Source organism: Drosophila miranda, chromosome XL, assembly GCF_003369915.1.
Source record: "Drosophila miranda strain MSH22 chromosome XL, D.miranda_PacBio2.1, whole genome shotgun sequence".
In the NCBI taxonomy this organism is placed as follows: domain Eukaryota; kingdom Metazoa; phylum Arthropoda; class Insecta; order Diptera; family Drosophilidae; genus Drosophila; species Drosophila miranda.
In genome coordinates, this window is record NC_046673.1 from 10,699,291 (window position 1) to 10,725,851 (window position 26,561).

The 26,561-nt window shown below is 41.7% G+C and overlaps 4 protein-coding genes across 7 annotated transcripts in view; 2 read left to right on the forward strand and 2 right to left on the reverse strand.

Moving 5' to 3' along the window:
- Nucleotides 1–1,639: 1,639 nt before the first annotated feature.
- LOC108163136 (vesicle-associated membrane protein-associated protein B/C) lies at nucleotides 1,640–6,482 on the reverse strand. Of its 4 annotated transcripts, XM_017298276.2 has the most exons (7): nucleotides 6,048–6,263; nucleotides 5,731–5,946; nucleotides 3,820–3,972; nucleotides 3,626–3,735; nucleotides 3,328–3,534; nucleotides 3,172–3,273; nucleotides 1,640–3,107 (listed from the first exon to the last, which is right to left on the reverse strand). In XM_017298276.2, exons 2-7 carry the CDS (start codon nucleotides 5,792–5,794, stop codon nucleotides 2,952–2,954), a joined length of 792 nt encoding a protein of 263 aa, XP_017153765.1. In that variant the 5' UTR covers nucleotides 5,795–5,946; nucleotides 6,048–6,263; the 3' UTR covers nucleotides 1,640–2,951. The 4 variants fall into 4 exon arrangements, with proteins under 4 accessions (XP_017153765.1, XP_017153748.1, XP_017153757.1 ...); XM_017298259.2 differs by lacking the exon at nucleotides 6,048–6,263 and adding an exon at nucleotides 6,326–6,482 and having other exon boundaries at nucleotides 3,172–3,534; XM_017298268.2 differs by having other exon boundaries at nucleotides 3,172–3,534; nucleotides 6,116–6,269.
- Nucleotides 6,483–6,937: 455 nt separating this feature from the next.
- LOC108159029 lies at nucleotides 6,938–10,257 on the reverse strand. The gene is made up of 3 exons (XM_017291953.2): nucleotides 10,039–10,257; nucleotides 7,771–9,957; nucleotides 6,938–7,706 (listed from the first exon to the last, which is right to left on the reverse strand). The coding sequence occupies exons 1-3, from the start codon at nucleotides 10,139–10,141 to the stop codon at nucleotides 7,252–7,254; spliced, it is 2,745 nt and encodes a 914-aa protein (XP_017147442.1). The 5' UTR covers nucleotides 10,142–10,257; the 3' UTR covers nucleotides 6,938–7,251.
- A 327-nt stretch (nucleotides 10,258–10,584) lies between these two features.
- LOC108159038 (N-acetylneuraminate 9-O-acetyltransferase) lies at nucleotides 10,585–14,518 on the forward strand. Its single transcript, XM_017291965.2, has 3 exons — nucleotides 10,585–11,232; nucleotides 11,331–11,427; nucleotides 11,598–14,518. The coding sequence occupies exons 1-3, from the start codon at nucleotides 10,968–10,970 to the stop codon at nucleotides 13,834–13,836; spliced, it is 2,601 nt and encodes an 866-aa protein (XP_017147454.1). The 5' UTR covers nucleotides 10,585–10,967; the 3' UTR covers nucleotides 13,837–14,518.
- A 6,312-nt stretch (nucleotides 14,519–20,830) lies between these two features.
- The window catches only part of LOC108156219, a 29,836-nt gene continuing 24,105 nt past the window's right edge, over nucleotides 20,831–26,561 (forward strand). The window contains exons 1-3 of the mRNA XM_033388902.1: nucleotides 20,831–20,851; nucleotides 21,176–21,220; nucleotides 21,273–21,365. The gene's annotated coding sequence lies outside the window, so the exon portion shown is untranslated. The remainder of the gene's footprint in view (nucleotides 20,852–21,175; nucleotides 21,221–21,272; nucleotides 21,366–26,561) is intronic.

A 26,561-nucleotide genomic window follows, 5' to 3' on the forward strand; every position in this document is an offset into this window, starting at 1 on the left:
TTACTGTGGCGATCATTATTTTCTCCGTCGTGGACAACGCAACGACAGATCTTTAATTGGTTTAAACTATGGTGGCGTTCGATAGTTGGGTTTTTTAACCAAAAACTGGTCTTATATGGGCTTATATTTATCGGGAGGAGTGTACTTTGAAAGTAAAATTCGATGTAGTGTTTATATAGAAAATAGTGTTTATAGTGTTCGAACTGATAGCAGTGTGTCCAGATTTTCAACAAAATCCAATAAAAGACGCATCCTTTATCCGAATAAATTTTTGTTTTTTGTGTGACACACCCTCCTATCTTTTTCTCATGCTTCGCTACTTCTATCTCGCTCCATTTCGAATCGTTGACTAAGAGTGAGCGTGAGAGAGGCATAGAGGTAGAGATAGCGATAGAGAGAGAGGGAAGACCATCGTAGGGAGAAAGTTATTTTTTGATGTATTTGTTTTATTTAAATTTATTTCAAATGATATCTGATGTTTAATTAACAATGTTTCATTTTTTTTTTCCTTTGAGAAAAAAACACTTAGGTTCTTAAGATTCATGTTTTAAATATTATAATAATTTGTTTGTTTATCCCCCCGTTCGTGTCGTTCTGCTTGGAACTTCTTGTCTCTTCTTTTGCCATTATCTTTCTGTCGAGCTTAAGTGTGTGTTTCGGATTAAGTTCCATTAAATAATGCAATTGAAAGTTCGACGACGAGTGGAGGCGGAGAGGGGGCGGTAGGGGGTGGGGGGTCTGGTACAACAACTGTTGAATGCTGATCTCAAAATCCATTTCCACAATTTATTATGATTTTCATATATATAATTTTATATATGTGTGTGTGTGTGTGTGTCTGTGTGTATATATGTATATGTTGTATTTTTCTTTTGCTACAGCTGACATCAAGTACATTTTGCTTATGATTTGCTTCTTTTTTGTGTGTGTTTTTTCCTCGTTTGTTATTTTCTCATTTCATTTTCATTTTTGTTTCGTTTATCATTATATTTATTTATAGGTTTTCTTTTTTGTTCTGTATTTCTAGTTTAAACATTTAAATACGATTTCCACATGTCTATGAAAATACAGCGTTCATGCACGCATGTGTATATACTCGAATGTATGTATTTATATATAAATCTATATACCCTTTCAATGCTTTGCAAAATGTTAAACAAATATTTAAAAAAAAAAAGAACAGCCAAAAAACAATCGCAATGAAGAATAAGGAAATATATGTTCTAAAACAAATCAAAGAGAGCTTGCTCTTCTCTCTCTTTAGCTTTGTTTTTCCCGTTTTGTTTTTACATGCCTAAGGGGTTGTGGCGAAAGAAGGGCTGTTTGTGAGGGGGTTGCCGGGAGTGGCGCAATCAAAAAGAATACAAAATAGTCAAAATTTGTTTTGTGTTGCCTCTGTCAAATGTTTTATAAAATGTTGATTGATTTTGCTGTAACCTCTTCCATCATCTTCAGATTTGGACACATAAACATATCCATTTAATTTCAGATCCTCAGACATAGAGCGTATCATCTGCAGATCTCTTGTTTAGGCAGATTTCATCTCAGACACATGTACGTATTTAACAAGGTTGTAGATCATATGAGACCCATATAGACCTTACAATTATCCATACGCCTGGTACATACATATCATGTATGCAGTTTCTGGAATTTCTTTAATTAATCTTCAGACATATTTCATATAATATGTGATACATGTAGATCGTAAGTGTATGCTCATATATTTTTTCTAGATTTTCTCGCAAATCATCTTCCGAATTGTGTTGTTTTATAAAATGTGGGGGGTTGGTTTCTTCCAATTTAGCTACTCAGTTGAGTTGATTATTTGCTTACATAAATTCTTCTCATCAATCTATATATTTAAGTATCCAAACATACATATATATAGCAATACATTTTTAGATTGTAATATGGGTGTATGGGATTGCAGGTTGAATCATTGAAATGACTAAAAACAAACTACTTAAATGCAAAATGCCAGCCGAAAAATATAACTTATGGTCCTTATATATCTTCTTTTTATATAATTCCCTTTTTATGGGTGTTAGTGGGTGGATGGGGGTGGGGATGCAGATGGGGATGGATGGTGATAGGGGAAGAGACAGTGATGGATAGGGGTGAAGCAAACTGTCCTTTATAGAGAGCGGCGGTGGCCTGGCAGAGCAGTTTTCTTTTTTTTTTTTTCGTGACATTCTTTTATTATTTATATGATTTTTCAAAGCGTTTTTCTGAATTTTTGTAATGCATTTTGCTCGTGGTTTCCTTAGTTAAGCTTCTTCCTAGTGTTTGCTTTAACAATTACATTTATCCAAGTTTTGTCAAAGCAAATAACAAACTCAATTAAATTAATTCTGTTAAATTGAAATCTGTTTACTCCATTAACAATGATTGGTTTGTCTTTGCTTTTTGTCGAAAGTTTTTTTTGCCTAATAAGATTTATATTTTAAAATAAATGTCTGATTGATTGAATAATTGAAAGAAAATAAAAGATGCGGCTTTTCAATTTAGAAGTAAGATAATAGTTATCATAAAGAATATAGTAAAATTAGTTTAAAAAAAAAAAAGTGAAAAAAATGCAATGGGAAATCTGAGCAATGCACTCTACGGATTAAACTGGTTGTTGTAGTGTTTTGTTTTTTGAATTAGCGAAGCTTTTACTTTCTGTTCGAGCGCAGCTCTTTTATCTCATTCATCCTCGAGGGCTAGCTTCCCCTTCTGCTGCTCATCTGATGGTTTTTGTATCTTTTTGTGTCGCCTCTCCCGTTTGCTTTTGCTTCTGCTTCTGGATTCGTTCGTTGTTATTGCTGCTATTGTGTCTTGTTGCTGTTTGATGGTGCTACTGCTCCTGCTGCTATTCTCTTTGTTGTTTTTTGTTTTTTGTTTTTTTTTTTCTGTAGTTCTGTAGTAGTTGTTAGTGATTCTGCTGCATTTTGGATACTTTATGGCATTCAGAGCAAGAATTTACCCAGTAAGAGGCCCAGTATGGCCGCAGCAATGGCAATTGCAATATAAAAGACCGGAATCTGTTTCTCAGCTAGCACTGGGGCATAGGGCTCGTTCGGCTGCTTGAAGGCCGCTGAGCTGCGGTAGCGTGCGATTTGATCCTGCAACAGGAAGATTTTAACCATTAAGGCTACAAAGGATAACGGAGGTGAACCAGGGACCCACCTTCAAGTGTAGATTCTCTTTTCGTAGGTCAGTGTTGGACTCCATCAGCGCCTTCATCTCACCGGACAAGTCATACTCAGTGGCATCGGTCGAATTTGCGGTCTTTAAAACAAAGATTGGATTAAATATATTCTTTGAGAGCGGCACGAAACACACCTCATCGCTAGACAGCTTCGTCTCTGACTTAGCGCCCTCGGTGATGGCGGAATTGACATTGGTACCCGCAATGCCTCCGCCGGCGCTGCCGGATCCACCACCCACGGAAATGCCGCTAGTATTCTCTGCATTTGCCTCTGCACTGGGCATCTCGAAAACGCATTTCAGCTTGGCATCCATTAGCTGCTGCGGCTCCAGCTCCTTCCACTGCAGAGGATGATATGAAGATGAAGATGGAATGTTAATTTTGATGTTAATGGGGGATTTGGTATGGGATGCTCATCAACACGCCACTCACCAATTTATTCAAATCGTTCAGATCAGCATCCACCGGTGCGAGGACGCTTTGCACCATGAACTTGTGCTTGTTCTTCTCCTGCTGATCGTACATGAAGGGCTGCAGGCAGACTGTGGGATATAAATCGAATGGGAATGGTATTGGGGATTAGATGGCATTCCAGCCAGTCCATATGGATATTAAAGAGTACTTACTTTCCACCTGGGTCGACCGAAGAGGCAGGATCTTGCCAATGTTTGGACGTACACAGTAGCGCTTTGGTGCGGTTGTCTTGATCTTAAAAACCAGTGGGGCAGACGAGTTATTGCGTAGGGTCATGATTGTGACGACAGACCGATTAAAGGGACCTGAAAGGAAAGCGAATGCATTCGATTAGCAATCAATCGAATTAACAGGCCCACCCCCCCGCCGTTCCAAGCAAATCAACTGATTTGTGTCACGTCACGCCCATTGCGTCATTAGGCAGCACCAAAAACGAAAGCAAGTTCAAATTAATTGAATTAAAAGCAGAAGCAAACAACAAAAAGAACCAATAGCTAGAAGCAGGGCAAAAGAGAGCAACCAAAAGGAGCCGAAACTTGAATACCCTCCCTAAAATAAAAAAAACTCTAGTGGCAGTGGAAACTGAAAAAGTACTGGCAGGCCAGACATGGATGTCCTCCGAAAAGATTAGGCACAGGGCGAATTCGATTATACGCGCGATCTACGCCTGGGATGCAAGTCTTCTGCAGGTGGAAAGAGTGCAAAAGAAACAGCAGAAGCAGTGTAACGGATTCCCTTTAGTGCGTGCGTGTTCTCCCTATACGCGTATATATGTGTATTTATTGTGTGTGTATGAAGGAAATTTCATTAGACAAAGTCGCGTCATGCATGGGCCTCGGCCCCTCTCCCCGCCCAAACCTCTCACTCTACACTCCGCGCTAGTCAACGATCAAAGGGGGAGGTAGGGCGGAGGACAAGAATGGGGCTAAGGCAGGGCTGACATAGCCAAACACACACACACACCCAAACAAAGAAATATGAAAAGATTTGTGCACAGTGGAACGAAACAAAAGTAATGGGTGTTGCACGAGCAAAATAAATAATTGTAATTCTCAATCTCTCTCTCTCTCTCTCTTTCTCTCTCTCTTCCCTACACAAACACACATATTAGTTATTTACACACATGTGTTTTGTGTTTTTCCAATTAGTAGCAATCGGATAAATGCATTGCCACCGCCCACTGTGCGGGCTCTCTGGTGTCATATGGGATTATTGTAGTTGTTGCTGCAACTGCTGCTGCTGTTGCTTTTCGGCCAAAACTCAAGAAGTAAGACAAAAAAAAAATTAAAATAAAAACGGCCCATGACAAGTTTTTGCGTATAAAAATAAAATTGTAGCCAAAAACGCAAGGAGAGAGAGGCAGACGACGGTCGGAGAGCGCGAAAGAATAGCGAGAGTAAGAAAACAACGCCAGCTGCCGGCAACAAGAGCATCAGCAGAAGAAAGAAAGAGGGACGGCAGCAGTGACAGCGGCGGACGGGCCAGGACAGGACAGAAGGAGATGGATGAAAACATGGTGAAACAGCCGCACACCACACGTAGACCTAAAAAAATGTCAAAAATGTCCAACAAAAACAACGGAAATTATTGATAAGCTGCAAAGAAAGCAGCGCCAAGTGACAAGGAAAGTGAGACAAAGACAGAGACAGAGGTAAAGAGCACCAAAGCGAGACGCAATCACACATAAGCGGTGTGTGTGTGTTGGTGTGCGTGCAAACTTTGCAGTTTGCTCCAAGCCCTTTTGACCTAACAAAATGAACGAATTTTGCAATAAATTGGAATTTGAAACTGAAATTGCAATGGTTAAATGTTTCAATGGTTCGTACTGCCACCGATGCGTCGTCGCCTACATTGGTCGATACATGAACAACATATGCATGTATGTAGCAATGGGTGTGCGCGAGTGTGGTTGAGCCAACATGCAAAATGGCCTTCCCCGTCTCACACGCTCACGCGATGAATGGATGGGGAGAGAGACAAACAATAACAAATTGCTAAAGAATCAAGAGTTTCACTTTTTAGTTTTTGGCAATCCCTACAAAAAGAATCATGAAAAAACTCACCCACAAAACGCAACTCATGCTCCGGATCAATGGTCAGCGGAAACTCGTAGTTTGATTTGCTCATGGCTGCTGTTTGTATGGACTCCACTGTAGAAAATTGCAACTTCGTGTCTGTTTTTCGGTATTTCTTCTTAATTCTTTTGTGCGTTTTTGCGCGCTGCTTGTCCTGGTTTTGCCTTCACCTTGTTGTCGTTGTAGTTGTAGTTGTAGTGGTGCCTGTTAAGGAAATGCACACGGAATTGTATTACACATTCACTCAAACACACATACACTCAGCAGAGACACGCAGCACGTAAAATTTGCTGATTTTCGCTTACGGTTTTCGTTCTTCTTGCGTTTCTTCCCGGTTTGCTAATATCTTCCCAGCTAAACCTTTTTAAGATACCTTTTCAACCAAATTTTTCCTATTGTTTAATTTTTTCTCTTGACTTTTCACAAGCTGCGCGTCGCCTGTTTGTCGCTGCTTGCTTCGTCCGATTTATCAGAGAGCGAGGACAGGCGAAATATCGGCAAATTGATGCGACCACACACACACTCTCGCACACGGTTAGAATATAAAAAAAATACCAAACATAAATTCCGTGTGTTTGCTTACAAAAAAAACGTGGATTTCCTGCCTCGAGCAATGCAATTTTCTTTGCAATAAGATGGCCCACTCTGATTCTAGCTCGGGTACCTAACGCACTTCGCTAGTTTAATTTTTCTACGAATCTAGTACAATTTTCAAATGCAAATGCAGGGCAAAAAAATCCAAAGCGCGTTGTTCGGATGCAGTGTGACCGCGAGTTTATTGATCAAATATACCGTCTGACCATCAGAAACATACCGTCTAATCTTCAAAATATACCATAAAATATACCATACTGACGAACTATTGAAGTTCCATCATACATATTCCTGCGTCACCTTGGAGTTCTAATCCGACCGGCGGAATTGTTAAGCAGATGCAACGCCGTTCATTCAGCGTTGCCATACCGTTCGGATCCACGCCGCTTGTCAGGCACTAACTTTATTTTTCGTTCAAAAATACCGTTTTCTGGTATAATTTTTACCCACAATTATATTTTTAAATATATTAATTTTGTTCGACCTAGCTGTTTTTGAAATTATGGTAGCTCAGAGGTCCCGCGTGGTCAGGGCAGAAAAGTCAGCGCCTTGATCATTTTATATAAAGATCTGTGAAAATGGGTTTAATTAAGCGAATTAGGTTCACAGTAACGAAATAGGTAGCTTTTATTTTTGGAAATTATTTGATAATTTGTTTAATACTTAGCATTTCCTTTGCCAAATCCAGTTTATCTTGAATATAGTGTTGGAACCACTTCTGATTCTCGAAATTTTGTAATGTATATAAAAAAAAAATCATAGTGTGTATGTCGAATGCATTAAAGATTAGTGAAAAATTAATAATAATTAACTTAACTTTGGCGATTTCAAATCGTAACTTAAAGCTTAATCAAAATAGCAGCCCTATCCTTTTTTTCTCTCCCCAATACTCCACTACAAAATGGGTTAAACACATTATACATGATCCAACCCCTGTAAGTTTTTCGCTACAAGCATGTTTAGGATCATCCGTGCGGTTATCGCCTCATGATCAAAGCGGCATTTTCTCGGGGCCAGGGCAACAATACCCCGTACATGATCGGCAAGGCGATCACAATTCGGGAGCGTCGCCTTTTCCATGTATCTCATGAAACCATACATGTAGTTGCGGAAGAAGAATCTATAGGCAGCTTTAGCCTGCGGAGCATCACACAAGTCGATTTGCCTCGAGATCTCCGCCATGAGGGTGACATCGGTTTTGTTTTCAATGGCCTTGAAAAAGAGGTTAGTCGCCTCTATGGCGCTCGACTGCATTATGAGCCCCATGCATTTATCTGCGAAATCGCGATCTGTCGACAAGATGTTTGTCATCTTCCACCGTTCGCTCTGCGCTGAAGTGTCGACCAAGGCCTGCATCTTCTGGATGAGTTCTGCAAGGGGATAAATAAATTTAAAATGGCATTGTTGGGCAGTGCGTTGAAGATCGGCACTCACCAGAGTCTCCGCTCAGAATGGTCGGCGAATTATTTGTATAGTATCTTACAGCCAGGTTGAGGACATCGACGTGGATTTGGTCGAAGGTCGGTATAGTCCAGCGCAGAGCATCTATGGTCTTCATTAGCTGGGACAGCACTGGCCAACTGTTCTTGCGCCATTCGATAAGATGGACATGCATTTCGACATAGGTTTTGGCCTCTTTCAAGCAGTCTGCCGATGCGTTGTCCTCTATCATTTGATCAATTTGCTCCTTGCCGTTCGTTTGAATGTATTTATCTGCCGATTCGACATTTAGAAGGGTATGTAGGATCCGCTCGATGAGATGAATGTGGTTCAATTCGGTAAACTTGGCCAGTCCACTGGCAAGGGCCTCCAGGTATGCGGACTGGGCTGCCTTCAGCTGCTCGACACTGTAGGGCCTAGCACCAGGCTGAAGGTTCAGGTTGTAGTTGCACAAATTATTGTTTACCCGTTCACGGAAGCTACGACTGGAAGGGGTGTGCAAGCCAGTCTTCATGCCGTTGAGTATCAAGGGATATGCGTACAGGGATAGCAGGAAGTCAATCGAATTCGGGCGCGTTAGCACGTATTCGTCTTTGAACAGGCTGTCGGCGGTGCTCTCCATGTAGTGAATGGCGTGAGGGGTGAGCTGGCAGGCGAGGTTCCAGAATATGTCCATGAAACGTGAGTGCGTCATACCCAGGTCAGCCAGTGTCTGCCAGGACATCTGCGCGTCCTCGTAGCATATATACAAAAACTCTATAAGGTGCGAACGCTCAGGCTGGCCATCGAGCCGATTAAAGAATAGAACACGGCGTGATTTAGAGGCCCGATTGGAAAAAGTGAATGCAGTGGTGAGCCCAAGCTCATCGCGTAGCTGCAGAATCTTTTGCTTAACATCTACGTCGGATCGGATAAAGATCAGCTGCACAACCTGACGCAACACGGGATTGTATTGGCTTCTCTGTTGTTTTTTCTCTTCAAGACTCAGGCTGGTATCCTCAGCCTCCTCGGACAGATATTCGGCCATATGGTTGAAGATCAGGGTGATGTGTTCGAATCCCAGGAATTGCATATGCTTGGACATGGTGTCCACGCACTCGTCGCTAACAAAGCAAATGGGACGTTGAAAGAGTTCTTCAAGTCCGGCCAGGGTCTGCGCCTCGGTTATTTCGCCATTATCGCCGTCAAGGAAGCGTAATAGTTCGCGCAAACTTAGTTCTGTCAGGAGCTCCTTAAACGACTTGGCCGCTCCGGCGAAGGTTTTCAGTTGTCCGCAAATCAAGTGCTGGGCAAGTTCTGGCTTGTTCGTAATAAGATTCAACACCGCTGCTGACTGGCAGCATATGACCTCTTGGTAGCTGTAGAGCAACTGGCTAGAGGGAAGCTCTAGCCAGGTCATGAATGTGTCCACGGTCACCAGCTGCAGGACACGCTGCAAGGCGTCCATCAGAATCAAGGAATACCGGTCCATCAAAGACTCTGTGTTCTCCTGCTTTATGGAGTCTGTTTCATCGGAAATCATGAAATTGTAGACAGTCCAATATTGTGGCTTTTCAGCGGGCTGCTGGAGGGCCGCGAGCAGCACATCGAGTAGCTGATTCATTGCCAGAGCCAGGTAGCGCTTGCGTGGAGATGGAAACAGCACGCGCAATCGATCGGAACTGTCCAGCAGTTGGCGTTGAAGGAGACGAGCCGTCTGGTCCACGAGTTCGTTGGCACTTGTTTGGTTATAATGGGCAATGGCCTGCCGAGCGGATGTGAGGAATCCCGTGAGCAACGACAGGGCATCAAATTGGTTGGAGACCAACTTGGACACGTTTTCGTTTAGATAATCGTAGTACTGGCGGGCAACACAGCTCTGTCCGTACGCCAGAAACTCTTTCAGCGGCTGTTGCAGACCGCATTTCAGGGCAATGGAAATGGCCACGACTGTCGACATGGGAGGTACCTGGCCTACCAAATGGACGCAATCTGGATTATAAATTTTCTGTTTCAAACAGTCAGAGGTGTTTAGTATTAGCACGGCTAGGACCCCGCGCAAATAGTTCATGGCGTCAGCTCCAGCCGGCTCGGTGACCACCTCGTTTTTCATTTTGTCATGTGGCCGTTGCACCACGAGGTCATGCTCCATTAGCACTTTGCACACCAGATTGCAGATCTCTGCAATGTGCTCGTCATCGCCTGCCAATGAAACGAACCATTATGCACTTTGTAGTTTTTTCCTTTTACCGCTATGTTTTTTATTTCTACATGCGTACTTACCGCTTAAATATAAGAAGGTGTTGAGCTTCTTAGACTCGCTGTCAAAACGCTTGAGAGTATCGCCCATCTGGGCAAAAACCTCGCAATTATCGAGCGGATGCATTTTCACTTGTTTGATCTCTGTTTATAGATTAATTTTAATATTTTTGACGCAAAACGACAAAACGTTGTGATGCCGCCGATTTATGCGATGGCTGGCGCCGATATCTCTAACATCGATATTCCGTCTGCAAATAATTGATGGCACATATCTGTTTGTTATGATCCGCCTTTTTGCCACCCTGGCCTATCGTTCCCATCGACGTCTCCGTGAGCTAGCTGGGAACGATAGGCCAGGGTGGCAAAGAGTCGGATCATAGCATGTTTAATTTTATTCTGAGACTTTTCCACGATGGCTGGCCTCGGTAGCTCGATATCGGTATCTTAAAAGTTGATAGCTGAACGTACAACTTTCTTTCATTTGGTTGAAACAAATATATTCAACAAATACTGTTGATGCCCTTATACCGATAGTCGAGTCCCGCGGCGATGCTACCAGAGTTGGTGTTGGCGGGCGAAGCCGATAAGCTTAATGTGCAATGTTTTCAGAAAAAATGTAAGCAGGTGGAACAAAAGCTGACTTAGACTATGTCTAGGTCTAGGTCGAGACCTAGTTAGCTCCAAAGAAAACGTCTGCGAAATGTCATGGTGAAACTTTAAATGTCGAACGCAGTTTGGGGGGGCCACAGCGATCAGCTGTCCGCCGCATCGATTTGTGGGCGCCTATCGGCCGGCTGCAGCAAAAAGCAAACGCAAATTTGGTCTTGTAAGGAGAGGCGGACGTGTGAATCGGGTCAAGCGAAAGTGGGCCAAGACCATGCAATAGGCAAACTAGTGAGAAAACGCACACTGCCAAGACTACAGCAAGGAGACAGTGGAGGAGTGTCATCATGGAGCTGCGTGAGCTGCGCGGCAGCGCCACGGCCGGCAACACCAGCAGCAGCACTAGCAACAGTAACAGTGGCATCAGTGGCGGCGAAGGCGTCGAATTGGGGGGAATCTGCATTGGGAGCGCCAGCGGTGGTGGCGTCCAGCGTGTGCCCACCAAGGCGGACCTGTTCATGGAGCAGCTGAATGCCACAAATGCCAAAAAGGTGGCCCTACTCCTAGTCCTGGGCTTCATCCTCTACCATGGCCTGCTCAATTGGAACTACGGTGGGTGTTCGTCTCTCTGTGTGTGTGTGTGTTTGTTCGTATCGATTTGTCCTGTGTAAACATGTAATCGAATTTGCATTGTGGCGTTCCATTAACAGGCAGTGACTCCTGCCAGTGGCTGCTGTCGAAGGGCCGCTTCAAGGGCGATAACGAGTGGCAGCCGTATGGGTGCATGGTGCACAAATACTCCCTCACGTGAGTGGCAATTCCAAATTCCAAATTCAATTAACATTTTCCCACATTCCCACAATTATCATATCTAACTCTTTCTATCTCTATCTCTCTTCCCATGCAAATGACTCACCCACTGACCCACCCACCAATATGACTATGACATGCCATGCCACTATCTACCATAATGACAGCGACACGCGGCGATGCCTGCGATACCTGGCCTTCTTCGACAACAAGAACAACTTCGTGTTCATTGGAGACGAGAGCGTCCGCCTGCTCTACGAGCGGTTCATCCAGCAGCTGCGCCAGCTGCCACTGTCCTCCGACGAGGACAACAACGGGTCATCGCGGGCCCACGACGACAGTGCAGCGGTTCGATTCGAGGACAACAAGCTGCACATGCTGGCCCAGTACATCAGAGCCGAAGATGTCAGTCCCTCGCTCATCGATCGACTGTACAGGTTGGAGGCCGAGAAGCAGCTGTCCTCCGTGTACGTGGTGGGGCTGACCTACTCGGGCCTGCTTGGCGGGAATATAACTGAAGAAGTGCTGCGACAGTACGGTGCAAATCTCACCCTGCTGGTAGCCCCCTTTCATCGTCTGGTGGCGCAGACATCGCGTGTACTCTGGAAATTGGCCGATCGCGTAGACGAAGAAAAGCTACCGACCGCCTGGAAGTTACTGCTCAATGAGGACATCGATCGGCTTAATCATGTGGCCCGCAACGTGTTTCGCTACACGGAGGCCACCGTCTGGGAGTCGGCCTGGCACATTGCCAACGGTCTTCTGGACACCGCCATCGACGGACATCAGCTGTGTGCTCACGGCCAGCGGCTGGAGGTGCAGCTCCTGTGGAACATGTACTGCAACGACTACATGAATTACAACGACGGCACCTGCTGCAGCAGCTCGGAGCCCCATACCACGCTCCAGATAGTGGCCTACGCCCTGTTCGGCGTCTGCATGACGCTCGTCTGCGGCATGTGCCTGCGTCGCTGGCTTCTCCATCTGCGTGGCTACACGCTCTACGTGCCTCTCCAGCAGCATCAGCAGGATCCGCATCAGCATCAGCCAAACAGCGGAGGAAGAGGCAGTGGTCCCACCCATGCCCTGTCCGCACTGATCACGGACTATGGGACCCCGATGGTGGCGCTGTCTCTGCTTGGCCTGATCATGGTCTACTTCTATCTATGCGACCGCACAAACTTCTTTATGAAGGAGAACAAGTACTACTCGGAGTTCAGCTTCTGGATACCCGTGGGCTACGTGTTCGCCCTGGGTCTGTTCTTCACGGAGGACTCGCGCTTCACCAAGGTCCTGAACAGAGACCAGACAGACGAGCTCCGCGGCTGGATATTGCTGGTGGTGCTGATATATTACATGACGGGGGCGCAACGCGTGCTGCCCATTCACATGCACATCAAGCTGCTCATCTCGGGCTACTTCTTCCTCACCGGATACACACACTTCACTCACCTCTGGCAGACGGGGGGCAGCGGGTCATTGTTTGTCCGATTCTTCCAGGCCATGTTCCGGGTAAACTTCCTCAGTGTGCTGCTCTGCTTCTGCATGAACCGTCCATACCAGTTTTACTACTTTGTGCCGCTTCTCTCCTTCTGGCTGTGCATCATCTACTTTGTGCTGTCGCTGCCGCCGAGGATTTCGTCCGCATCGGTGGACTCAAATCCGCTGCACTACCTCTACTTGGTGTGCAAATGCATCGGCTGCCTGGGCGTGATCACGGTATTGTTCATGTCCGAGGTCTTCTTCGAGCGCATCTTTGTGACGCGACCATGGAAGGCACTATTTGTCACCACTGACGACGACCTGCACGAGTGGTGGCACCAGTGGAAGCTGGACCGGTACACAGTCACCTTTGGAATGATGTACGCTGCCTGTTTCCACATTGCCCAGAAGTACAATGTCTTCGATGACAACAACCATGGCAATTTGTTCGCGCGTCGCACCTCCATCTCAGTGACGCTACTGGCGCTCCTGGGCGTGGGAATCTACACGTCCTTCTCGTTCCTGTGCCGAAACGTACAGAACTGCGAGGAGATCCACTCGTACATCCTCTTTATACCCATTGTCGGGTATGTGGTACTGCGCAACATCTCAGGGATACTGCGCACCAGGTACTCCAGCTTCTTCGCCTGGTTTGGGCGAATCTCGCTGGAGTTGTTTGTCTGCCAATACCACATCTGGCTTGCTGCCGACCGCCACGGGGTGCTCGTCCTGCTGCCCGGCTTCCCCACGCTCAACATGATCATCACTTCGTTCATCTTTGTCTGCGTCTCGCATGAGGTACACCGCCTTACTCATATCCTGCTGCCCTACGCCGTGCCCAATGACTGGCGTCTCGTCATGCGCAACTTTGTCATCTTTCTCATTGTGCTCATCCCTGTGGCCCGGTCCGATGGCATGTTCTGAGCACAATTCAATTGTCGCCGGCTCATGTCCAACGTGTACCCGCCCGCCACACAATCACATGGATATGTTTATATAGCGTGCCATTGCTGTAAGCCTATTGTAGTTAAGCCTTCTCGCGAATTCTCTCGATGGCATGTAATATTTATGCATTCATTCGATGAAGATCTTTAAAAGATACGAGCCCCCCTTTGAAAACTTACTTGATTTGTTATCTAACTCGATTGCCATTCGATTACTACCGTACAATACCCTTTACTTGCAATTGATTATTTACTTTGTTATTTTTGGAATACTCTATTCTCTTTATATTGATTTGTTTATTGTCCAAAGACTGAACTAATTCCATTTAAAAGTGAAAACTATTTTCTAGCCAAATTTATGTAAACCGATCGGATAGCTTGAAACTGAACGTGCAATTGGCTTATAGTTCTGAAACGCAATATATACACCCTTATTTACATATTTAGATATCTCTTACGGCCGCGCAAATAAGTATACAAACATTTACGTATACCAATATATTTTACGCATATGTATACCATCTAGAATTAACTTAGCCTTACGAGAAATTTGCACAAATTACTTAAAATTTCACTCATACAAACACACCCACACTCACACGAAGCGGCAACCAAATGTATGTATAGCGCAAGAAAATAAAGCATTGAAAATACTTACAAAATTTGTATTTGACTTTAGCTCCTGCAACGAAAAATGTATCATATTGTATTTACACCTACACCTGTGCTGCATATGATGCACTATGTATGATGAAAAATCATATGTGTACATATGTATGTATAATGTCCCCTTTGATGGACCAAGCACCAGAAATCACGATCGGATATGTTCTGAGAGTTTTGCGTGAAAAGTTCGCTACTCTTCCGTTTCTACTTGATGCACAAGCAATAATCTCATTAGTGGGTATTCCATAGGTACATTGGTATAGGTACGCACCTGTCAGAGCATAGGGAAACAGACCTTCTTCACAGCGCTTGACAGCCCCAGTAATAAACAAAGTGCAGCCAAAGATGAGACTGGGGGAAAAGCGGGAGTTCAGTCATAAAACACATCCACATCCTTAGTCTCAGTTGGGGGCGACACAGAAGCAGACTCGTTGCTGAGGCACCGCCACTTCCGGCTGCATCAACAACAGTTCATAACAAACAATATGTAACATACTCGTATACCTGGATGTATGTACAATGTACGCACATATGTATATGTCAGAAGACAAAAAGAGACGTCGACTGGGTGCGGAAAAGGATAAGGAAGGAAAGAACGGATTGGAATGGGTATAACTGGGACTAAGACTAACCAAGATAGCCAAGATTTTCATCTGGTACGACAATTTTCCCATTCATGTAAAGCTCTCTAAGGATGGATATGGAGGAGAGGAATGAGTTATTGGTAAGTTATTGGGATATTTATTCCAAATAAAAAACCCAACTGTTGTATATGGGAGAAGATTCCATGAGGCTTTCCATCTGAATTTGGAGATATTGATAGATAGATAGATCTAACCTTACAGAACTGCAAACCCAAGACCAATAAACAAATGTACGTGAACTCCTGAGCCCCGACGTTTTGATACCCTTTATGTGCGAAACGCAGTTTCCGATCCACCAATAATTCTTTCTCCTGCAAGCAGGCTTTTTATTATGGTACGAGAATCCCACTTTTGTTTCAATAATAGGCTTATCTTAGTATTATATGTAGATAGTATATATAGTAGTGATAGTATTCTGATTTCAATCTGATTTGATTTGAATGGCTCTTTTTATGGTTGGGGGTATTATACAAAGTATATTTTAATGTTTTACTTTTTTGTTTCATATAACTCGAGTTACACCTACACCTTTTCTGAAGAGCTTTGCAATTTTAGGAGCTTAATGAATCAGCTATCAATTTTTCTTGTTGCGTCGGTTCAAGGAATCGTTTATAAAAATAAATTTATTTATAAAGATAAGCAAACGCCATGAACATTATTTATGAAATCAGAAATTCTTCCTTCTCTGCGCCGATCACTGAAGCTATTTTTACTTGCAAGTAAACATAAAAAACTAACAACTCTAAAACAAGTGGTGGCCTTGGTGCCAAATGCACCCACACACACCCCCAATAAAAGTAAGCGAAACGGCGGGTGCATGCTCGTCCAAACCGAGCACACGAAAGCTTTCGCCTCGAAAGCTTGCGGCTTCGGTGGCGCTTCGGCACCTAGACTCGGTCACGGCTTCGGGTCCTATAAGTATCGGTTCCCAAGGCTCACTGGTTCCAGTTAGCGCCTGAACGTACGTCGAAACGGTTAGTTGGCATCGCACAATCCCCTGAAACCCAAGACCCCAAAGTGGCAGCAACAGGAACAGCAGGCTCCAGCGCCTAAGCCTAAGTTTGACTGAACGCTATGAACTGCTGAGGCGAAGAGATCCCGCGCTTATTTTCTGCCACTCTGGGGTCAAGGCTTAAATCTTGGCACTGGAACTGTCATTCTTAAGAATTATTTTTTTTTTGTTTTTTCTGTGGTAGAATTTGCGGTGCCCACGAATCGTTTCGAGTTCTTGCAGGCGAGTCTTTAAAAGATTCAAAAAGTGCAAACAAAAGGTGTCAGTTGAATCGAATTACTGTTTTTGTCTTTTTTTTACTGTTATTCCAGTCAACACCAAAGTTATAAAAAAGCTAACTCAAATAATCACCGTTATCGCCATTATCCCACAATTTTTTTCCCATTGATTGCACAACAGGTGAGTGTGATACAGTCTCTCTGCTTAGTAGAAAATACTCCCTGTTTTTATATTCTGAATCCGAAAAGTACGAACCGAAGTATCGTAACAATATATGTAAAAGAAATGGTTGGTACAAATTTCCTGCCGCATTTTGAATTCCTTAAGAAATAACCCGAGTGGGTCACGCGGAAAAAACTTATTTAATTGGTAAGTGCATTTGGTAAAATCTTATTAAATGCGATATTGTTGTGATTTGAAAAGCTTTTGTTTAAATTTAATTTAATATTAATTTAAAATGACCCGCGTGAACCAACTGTCTAAGGAAGAGCAAAGTCGGTGTTATTGCACCGGAATCGAAATACCGTCATAAACTTTTTTAAGTGTCTGCCAAAATTTGCTCAGAGCAACCGTAAAGAGGCTGTTTTGAGGTTTTCAACCGCTAAAATCTGGAGCTGCGCCCAAATTAAAGCACATGGCGAAAAGCCTCGACAGCGGATGCAACAAATTTACAACAAGGTGTTGCATCTCCAATATGAGGCAAAGGTTTTGGGACGGAGAATTTGAAAAGGTTGAAAATTTCCAGTGATGAAAGTTGAATTTAGACGGCCCAGCTGGAAACCAGAAGAATTGTCGAGACCCGGTCTGTGTCGCCTTTACCGCCTTTAGCCTTGGTAAGTCTCGAATATGTTATGCTGATATATACGGATCTCCTGGAAGTGAACTTATATCGTTTGCGGAAGAGTTCCTTGGTGAGACTTGGATGTTTCTGCAGGACAACGCTCTTCTCTTATATATTTATATATTAGAAATATTCGCCCAATGAAGTGGTCTGCAATAAATCCGTGTTTAAATACAATTGAGGACCTTTGAACAGTGGGCGAAACAAAATTATCTATTGCCTAAATAGTATATTGGCAATCTAATCCAACACAAAAATTTTAAGATTTTTATATTTCAATATTTGACTTTAATTCCTCCAGATCAGCCGTTTCACCCACTGTGCTTTGTGGCATCCTGTCAGCCACAGGTTTTTGGGGGTGGCAGAAAATTCGAGCCCTTAAAAGATTTAAAAAAAGACTATTGTCCAGGAATGGGCAAACGTTCATAGAACCGTCATCCGAAACTTGGTAAAATTTATATATGAGTTTGAATAACATACATTTCGCGTAGCTTTACGTAGTCAAATACAATGAAAAAGGACAAGTCGTTGAAATTTGCGATTTCTTTTTGAGTAAGTTTTAGCTGAGGTGGAAATAAATATAGCGGAGAGTTCGATTAACTCTTGAAAGTCTCCGCTTGTATAAATTTCCTTCAGTTTCGCTTGACAGAACTTTTTAGACTGTCTGTGTTTCTGACAGGCTCAGACTTTTCCGATTTTCTTTTAGCTTTTGAAAAATGTGACTTACCGCTACATGCGTCACTTTTCTGTACAAGCTCATATAGAGATACGAGTACATATTTATAGAATATGAGTATGGCATATGCCCTTAAACCTGTGTTTGGTGTTGTGTCAAAGCGAAGAATTTTTAGTCCATCTTCAAGATTCAAATTGTTAATCGCATTGCAAACAGCTTGTGCTTGCTCTTTCTCCGCTGATTTTTCACGTGTTAACAGAAATGAGTACAATTTAAATTGGAAGACTTCCTGCTAATAACTTCGTCAACGAAAGAAACATACTTCTTCGCCGGGTTCCTTTCTTCTTTATCGACCAATTTTTTATCCACACTTCTAAAGCAGCCGAGTTTCCCTATTCTCTTTGGCACTGTTGCTTTTTATTCTCTTTAATTTTTATTTAAATTGTATTAGAAGGTCATGAAAATGAATTTTCATTTCACTGATTTTTCTGCTGAATCGTTTGTTCTTACTTTCTTACTATAAAACTTGAAAGAAAATCGGTATATCTTTAGAAATAGCAATTGTATCGACACAAATTAAAAATCTTATGAAAGGTCATACAATTCTTCTTTCAACCCATTAATTTTTTTGGATTTCGGCGCTACAGATGCCGAGTATAAATGATGAAAGTGTGCAAAACTCTATGCTTCGTCTAGTCTTTTTTAATAGAACTCAAACTATTCTATCATTCTTTATAGAATATCACGCCTAATTGACGTGTATTCTGTATCTTCGACAACCGTTATTTCGAACACTCTGACCCGCTCGTACTCGTGCTCGCATTTGCTCTCTTCTAAATGCAAATGTGCAAAGTATGAATGTCCACACTGCCACGTGCCCCTTGAATATCCTAATGGGAATTCTTCGAATGGGAAACAATTATGATATATTATGTATATTCCTATAATCTATATTTAAAGTAATTATACGAAATAACAGTTCTTCGCGTATTGTATGAGAAAAAGCTATTTCAAAAAGATTGAATATTCGTAACGAAAATTGCATAGTCTTATTTGCACATCACAATATTAAGCTTTTTTCGGCATTTTTCCTCAAAATTTTGTCTTTTAAAACCCGGAAAAAGTGTAAAAAATTAGAACATTTTAAAAAAGGTTGGTTTGGTTTGGTACTTTGTAGCATAGAAATAAGCTTTAAAATTTCTAATACACTGAATTGAACATATCCTGCAGTCGCCCAATCACAATAAATTTTCGTCCAACAATTTCTTCGTTCTGAATCTTATGCATACATCTGTCTGCCTAGAAGTGATTTTTTTGAAATCCAGAATATAGTTTCACAACTATTTTTCTCTATTTCAAACGGTCTTAATAATTTAATCAGTTCCCCATAGCAAACATTTCTCAAAACCTTTAGAATAAACACTACTTTAGCCACCTTTGCTACCTTTGTGGTCTTCATCGTTTAAAAAAAAGTCGATTAGAAATGCAAATTTCTCTGAAACTTCCAATCTCAAACTTCCACTTTCACCGAGGCTTTTGCTTTCGGTGGAAAATTTTCGATGACTTCGAGGAAACCTCTTGCCCTGAAATTTTTGCAAGGTGAAATCCACTTCTGTAGCATTTCCGTCTTTAGGTTGTTGTTTTCTAAGAAGAGTGCGCATTACGAGTTCTGCATAATCTTCATCAGGCAATAAATGTTTTGTTTTTTCCTGGAAATCAGCCGCGTTCGTCGCATTCAAATGCACTTCACAGAGTGTTTTTGATCATTTCAAAGTTTTCTCACTGTTAATTTTATTATTCAATACGCCAAATAAGAGATGACGAAATAAGAGGTCCTAAATCTAAGTGTTAAATCTTAGTGTTGCAGAATTTTAAACTGTAAAACTATCTACTTCATAACACGCTTTGAAACAATTTTGAGACTTTCATATACTTATGTATATATGTATGTATATACTGATAAAAAACATAAAATTTACAATGGAAAATTTGTATTTTGGTAGGTAATATATTTAATATAAGTATGAAAACATTTTAAAATTAAATATGAATCAAGTAGAGTAGTCAGTGCATATCTAATTAGCCGCTATAAACTCAAGGATACGCCACAGGCAAGGAGCACCTGCACCTCCAATTAGCCAGTTCCGACGAAATGGCATCTTGAAGAACTAATTCGCAGCAAAGGAAAGGAGGCATTCGAAAGGTCAGCTTCCAGCTTCAGCTGCTGAATATCGTATCTCTGTTAAAGTATTTTCAAATATATTAAATTTAAAAATTATCCATATATTATATTTCTTGAATTGAAACGTGTAAAATATTTAATTTAAATTTGTAAAATATTTAGTTTAAATTTGAAATATATTCAATTTAAATAGGAAATAAATTCAATTTAAATATGAAAAATTTTAATTTTATATACGAAATAGTGGAGACAAATATTTTCAAAATTAAAGTGGAAGCACTTCAGTTTTGATATTTCTTTTTTTTTCTGGGTGTATGAAAAAGGAAAACTAAAATGTTAAAAACGGTTTAAAATTGTTAAAAAAGTTTTCAAACATGGTGATCCAATTTAGTTTTAGTATTGCAGAGTTTTGTTTTTTTTGGACCCACGACCTTGATCAAGACAATTTTCGGTTGTGAAACTAGCTCTATTGCAAGCACTTGTAAGCTTTCGAAAACTGTTGAGTGCGACTACCGCACGATAACTCTTCGTAAACAAGTGGCTTCGGTGTCTCATGCACCCACGCCCTCCCAATGAAAATATGGGCAAGGAGCGGTGCATGCCTGTCCAATCCGAGCACACGAAAGCTTCCGCCTCGAAAGCTTGCGGCTTCGGTGGCGCTTCGGCACCTAGACTCGGTCACGGCTTCGGGTCCTATAAGTATCGGTTCCCAAGGCTCACTGGTTCCAGTTAGCGCCTGAACGTACGTCGAAACGGTTAGTTGGCATCGCACAATCCCCTGAAACCCAAGACCCCAAAGTGGCAGCAACAGGAACAGCAGGCTCCAGCGCCTAAGCCTAAGTTTGACTGAACGCTAAGAACTGCTGAGGCGAAGAGATCCCGCGCTTATTTTCTGCCACTCTGGGGTCAAGGCTTAAATCTTGGCACTGGAACTGTCATTCTTAAGAATTTTTTTTCTTTGTCTTTTCTGTGGTAGAGTGCAGTGCCCACGAATCGCTTCAAGTCCTGTTAAAAAGATTCAAAAAGTGAATTTTGAATTTAATTAATATTTTTTTTGTATTTTTTTACTGTTATTCCAGTCAACACCAAAGTTATAAAAAAAAAGCTAACTCAAATCATCAAAGGTAAGAATTTTGAGTAAACTCCCAAACAAATCTGATTGGGTAATTGATCCAGATCTTTGAACGCGAACTTGAACTTCAAAATCAACCATATCGAGTTCGCCCAACTGAAGAACACATCGAATTCCATTGGAAATTTCAACCACAGGTGAGTGTGGCAGAGATTTTTTAGAATCAGTTTCTGTTGTAATCAGTAGTTGGTGTTAAGATTTGAAGTAGTTGTTTTTGTTATTACTTTAACATTATAATTATAGTTTTTACTAGTCCCTTAAAAGAAAAAGATAACGATCGCGATTAGAGTAGAGGATACACGAGCAGATCGCAGTTGATGAAAATAGTTCAATATAATATTTAAAGCTGGCCGTTCCAAAACCTCCTTTCCTTTACTGTGCTTCATTCAGATGATTCAGATTCATTTGCACTATTTGAAAGTTTTGCTTTCCTTTTGGTTTCCTCAGCCCACCTGCAACTCCTTTACTGACATTTGGAGTTTTCATTTAATGTGTGGTCTAATAAGCAAAAGCCATTTCGTCCGAAATGGCCAAGGGGAGGTGCAGATATGCCCTCACCATCTTAGTGCCTGTGGCGTGTTTTTGAGTGTCTAGCGGCCAATAAGAATTGCGTTGGCTCCACTTGTTTGATTGTGCCAAACAGTCGTCTTGGTTCGCTCGACACGCCTTTTGTTAGATCCCTAGGATCTAAGACCTTTCCAGCGCGTAGTTAAGTAGCTTAAAAGATTTGGATGCTCTGGTCCAGTTAAAAAGAAAATAAAGAAATTATCGCCTCCTTCTAGATGTTACACACATCTACTTTCAACACAAATCTATAAAGTACCGCGTATAAAAGGGCAATAAGGTATTGAAACGGAGTCTGCAGGTGGGAGTCCTTGTTTGTTTTTTTCGAAAGTGTCACTTTCTATTAGCTGCTTGCCTTGGTCAGGGTGTCTCTCATTCATATCGATTTAGTTCATATGTGATCTATGTATATGTGATATGTGATAAGTACTTGTTGCATTTTCTGATGCGAAGTAGTACAATTAGATTGCAGCTCTACATTTCTGTTCTTGAAGAAATGTTCTACCATTTGGCTGAAACTTGTCTTACTTGAGTTCTACGCGCAGAAACCGTTGAGTGTTTAATTCAATAGGGTTTATGAGACTCTAATTAGGGACTTCTAATACAAAATTTTTTGCTCATTCTACCTAGATTTTTATAAAGATTCAGTTGTGAGTAATACTGCGCTTAGTGTAGGAATAATATGTGTGTAGCTTTCCGCGAGAACTACAGTCAATGTTGCCACAATGTTGTCGATTTTCCCCCAAAAGTAGTGTTTTCTTTTCTTGTTGGCTCTTTTTGATTGAAATTCACGATATTTTGCCTCTGAACATATTCTACTAGTCTTGAGTTTAACTAAAAAATAGGCTGGTGAAACTAGATGGTCACCTTATGGGAAAAGCAGGCAGTGTGAGTAGGATAAATATTTTGATTTTTATCATGTGTCCACCGTGGTTTCGGTTGGACTATTGAACTATTAATCGTATGATTTATTTGTTTATATTCAAATGCGTTTTTAAACATTAATTTTTTGGGTTTTTTTGCATGCTTGTTGTAGTATAAACTATGATATTCATTTCGAATGTTCCTCCTTTGAATTGTGCCAGCAGAGGTATGCTTGCGATTGCTTATTTGGCGTGTCTTCTTCTCTATCTACATATTACATACATATATTACTTGTTTGCTTTACCTTTGATAAGCTGTATTGATTTTATCGCTCTACGAGGATGGTCTTTTTTTTGGTACCGCTCCCACTCTGTTCATTTCGTCTGCTACATTTCATTTTTAATACAGAGTAGTATCAGAGCAAGCAGCGGTAATGCCTCAGAGCAAGCAGTGGAAAAGCGCAGTAGGCAGTAGATGGTTATTCCACTGCTTTAACTGGAGTTTCGCCTGCTTACCTAATTTCTAATACTATGCATCTTGTGACTGCACTGATTCAGCTTCAACTTCATAATTTTCCTATTCTGCGTTTTGGCCAAACTCATATTCACGGGATTTACTCCTCATATACTCATACATTTGCCTGAACATGTCCTCCGGTAAAGCCTTCGACCTCCTCTCACAGAGTCGCATTGACCCCCTCGGCACTTTCCGTTTGGGCCCCTTTTGATGAACATCAGAGGATGCGTAGTATGCAACGGTCCAGAAACGTAGTGAGAAATGAGCGATTTGGCCACAGGTGAACCAGCCACACGCGTGGTAGAACCACTGCCCCGGGCCCACGTATGTACATATATTGCCAGCCATAAACCATGAAGGTCTCTTTGGGGCTGTTGTGCACTTTTTTTGGCGTCGTTCTGCGGTTCGTGGAACGGGGCCGTGATGTAGGATGGTCATAAAAAAAAAATGATAAATTGCTCAATCAGGATGAAGTTTATTGAAAGTCTATCGATAACGATTCTAATTGATAGTTGAACTGATTATGGCGCACGTATTAATGCTTTCATGAAACGACTCAATAATATCTATAGATATCTCTAAATAATGATTAAATCTTTTCAATTTGGGAGTTTTTGAAAGCCAATACTTTTGATAACTTTTCAGATTAGTAGCTAGTTTCCTCCACATATTTCCATCCCATAGTTGCCACTTAAATCTAGATTTCCACACGAAAATTTGATCGAATTGGATAGCTTTTATTACTCATAATTCAAGTAAAATTTTCTTAATATTTTGGAGCTAATATTATAATATATTTAAACCTCTCGATTAATTAAGCAATATAACCATACATATATTCAATTTTGAGATTTTAATATTCAAATAGTTTTGCTTCTATGAATAGGACTATGTAGATTACAAATAAAATAAAATAACCAATAAAACTATTAACCAAAAAACGTTCAATAAGTACGATACGACAGATGCAATTAATTTGTTCAGTAGATCACAAAAGAAAACTCAGTTTCTTCACAATAGAATGCATGAATAGTTTGATTTTATTCATGACTGCGGTTTTAGAAACCGTATTTAAGCAATAATTAATTAATCTTATAGTTATTTATCGCGAAATGGAAGAGTAACTAAAAAAACAGTGAAATTTTGACGAATACATGACAAAAGGCCTGAGATCAGCTTTCGATAAAAGTTATTTTCTTGACGGTTATTAGTAAGTAGTTTTTGCACACTTGAAACGTATCCAACGTATATATTTTTCTTTTTTTTTTGTAATAAATATATGTAGGAAGAATATATGTCGTGCCTTTGAGTACTGGGTATACAAATTAGGGGACCTAGTAATATAAATGTACTTGTACCAGTACCAGTAATATCTGCGGTAGTTTCAGACTAATTGTGGTCTTCGCATGAAAAACCCACTCAGCCACGAGTATGCACTTGTGGGTGGTGCACTGCACTGAGAGGCATCTCACTTTCTGGCCATGGCCTGTCGGTGCCTATGTGCTTCAGACTGCCTGTCTTCCTAATTAATCGTAAATGTTTTTGTTCTCAATATCTGTTGGCAAATTTATTGTGCTTGAGGCTTCTACGAAAAGTCAGAGAGAAAATTTGGCTGGGAGGAGTCTGTGGCGGTGTTGCGGTTTTTCTTTGTGCAGCACAAGCATAAATTTGTATTTTATATACTAATGCGTGTGAAATCCTTCAAACCCCTGTCTGCATGCGCGTGGGTGCACGCACACAAATGCAATTTTAAATTTTGGCTTGGAGCTAGAGCTCAGATATCAAATCTTGTTTCTGCGTGTGCGTTAAGCTCCATTTTTCTGTAGTGATATACGAGAAATACATCCAATAAATACCCTTGAATCACAGGTAGTTAGGTAGTTAGGTAGCTAGGTACAAGCATCTCAGATTTTAAGCTGATAATAACTCATTCCTGCAAAAAGTTGAGCACTGCCTGTCTTATGCTTCAGAGGTAGACACTGATCTGGGCAAATTGAACGAATAATACCCCCGAAGCACCGTGAGAATAAGGGTATTAAACAGCAAGAAACCGACCTAGTCACTCCCCCACTAACGCATCTGGCTGGCAAGAAGGCAGCAAACTGAAATGAGATAAATGAGCCAATTTGACTTTGCGTGCGTGCCCCGGCTTTTCCCTGCTCACCTGCTTTTCTTTTATCTTCTTTCTTCTCGCTGTGTCATTCCCCTCGAGCTTTTCCAAATCGTATCCATGTGCATTCCAGTCAAGCGTTAGAAAGATGCGATGGATTGGGTGCTTAACGGGGGGCATTTACTTTCTGAGGCCAATATTTTGGCTAGAAAATAATTGATTTGGCAACTCGGATCGGAACATATAAGCCGTGGAATTTTGCAGTCCTATTCCCTCCTAGACAAGTCTGTCTTCCAGAGTGCTCTCCACACTTTTGACTGTTGGTTGGCTTTATAATTTATAATTCCCTGTCTATTCCCACTCCCAGTTTCTCCCTGCTGTCCTGCTTTGGTTCACACAATTTCTGATGCATGTACTGCTTATTGTTGTTCCTGACAGTCTGTGCGGGCGCGTTCATGTGTGCTCTTGTTGAGCACCTACCGCCCCCTGGCCCTGCCGTAGTCTGGGAGCCTGCTGCTGCTGCCACTGTTGCTGCTGCTGCAGCAAAAAGAACAAAGCAGAAATAAGAAAAATTCAACTCGAGTCAACTAAAAAAGCCATTAAGGCGTGGAAGTCAATGCACTCGAGGGATGGCGGCGGACAGATGGCTTGAAGGGCCAAATAGTTACAGGAAAGAGCAGATCGGAAGGAGCATAGCAGTGGACAGTTGGCAGAGGGTCTGGGGCTTGCTTTTGGAGATTTATTGACATTTGAATTGACTTCTAGCACGTGATACGGCCTCTGTTTCGTGCTGACCCTCTTAACGCTGGAAAGTATGCTAGAAATATTACAAAATGTGCCTTTTGCTTTTCTGGTCCCTCCGTTCATTATGTGGATATTTTTCCTGCTGCTGCTGCTCCTGCTGCTTCCTGCTGATGGTCCACTCTTCTTGAATTTCTGACTCCAGGTTTTCCCTCTCGTGCTGCTGCACTTGTTATTCCCTTTGTTGTTACAGCCGTTTTCCTCCTGTTCGTCTTGCTCTGATTTCGCTTGTCCTGCCAATCACTCCCTCTGTTCTTCTCCACAAGTATCCTTCTTTCCTCCAGTTATTTATCAGTTATTTCTCATAATATTCTGATTTCCCGTCAATTTAATCACGTGATATTAATAATTTATTTTTTTAATCATCCGGAAAGTCCTTCCTGAAGTTCCCCCTGGAAATCCTTGGTTTCATTTGCCTGTTTCTTCTTTATTGATCCCACATTTATCGATTCGCAATCAATCAACAACCCTAGCGGGT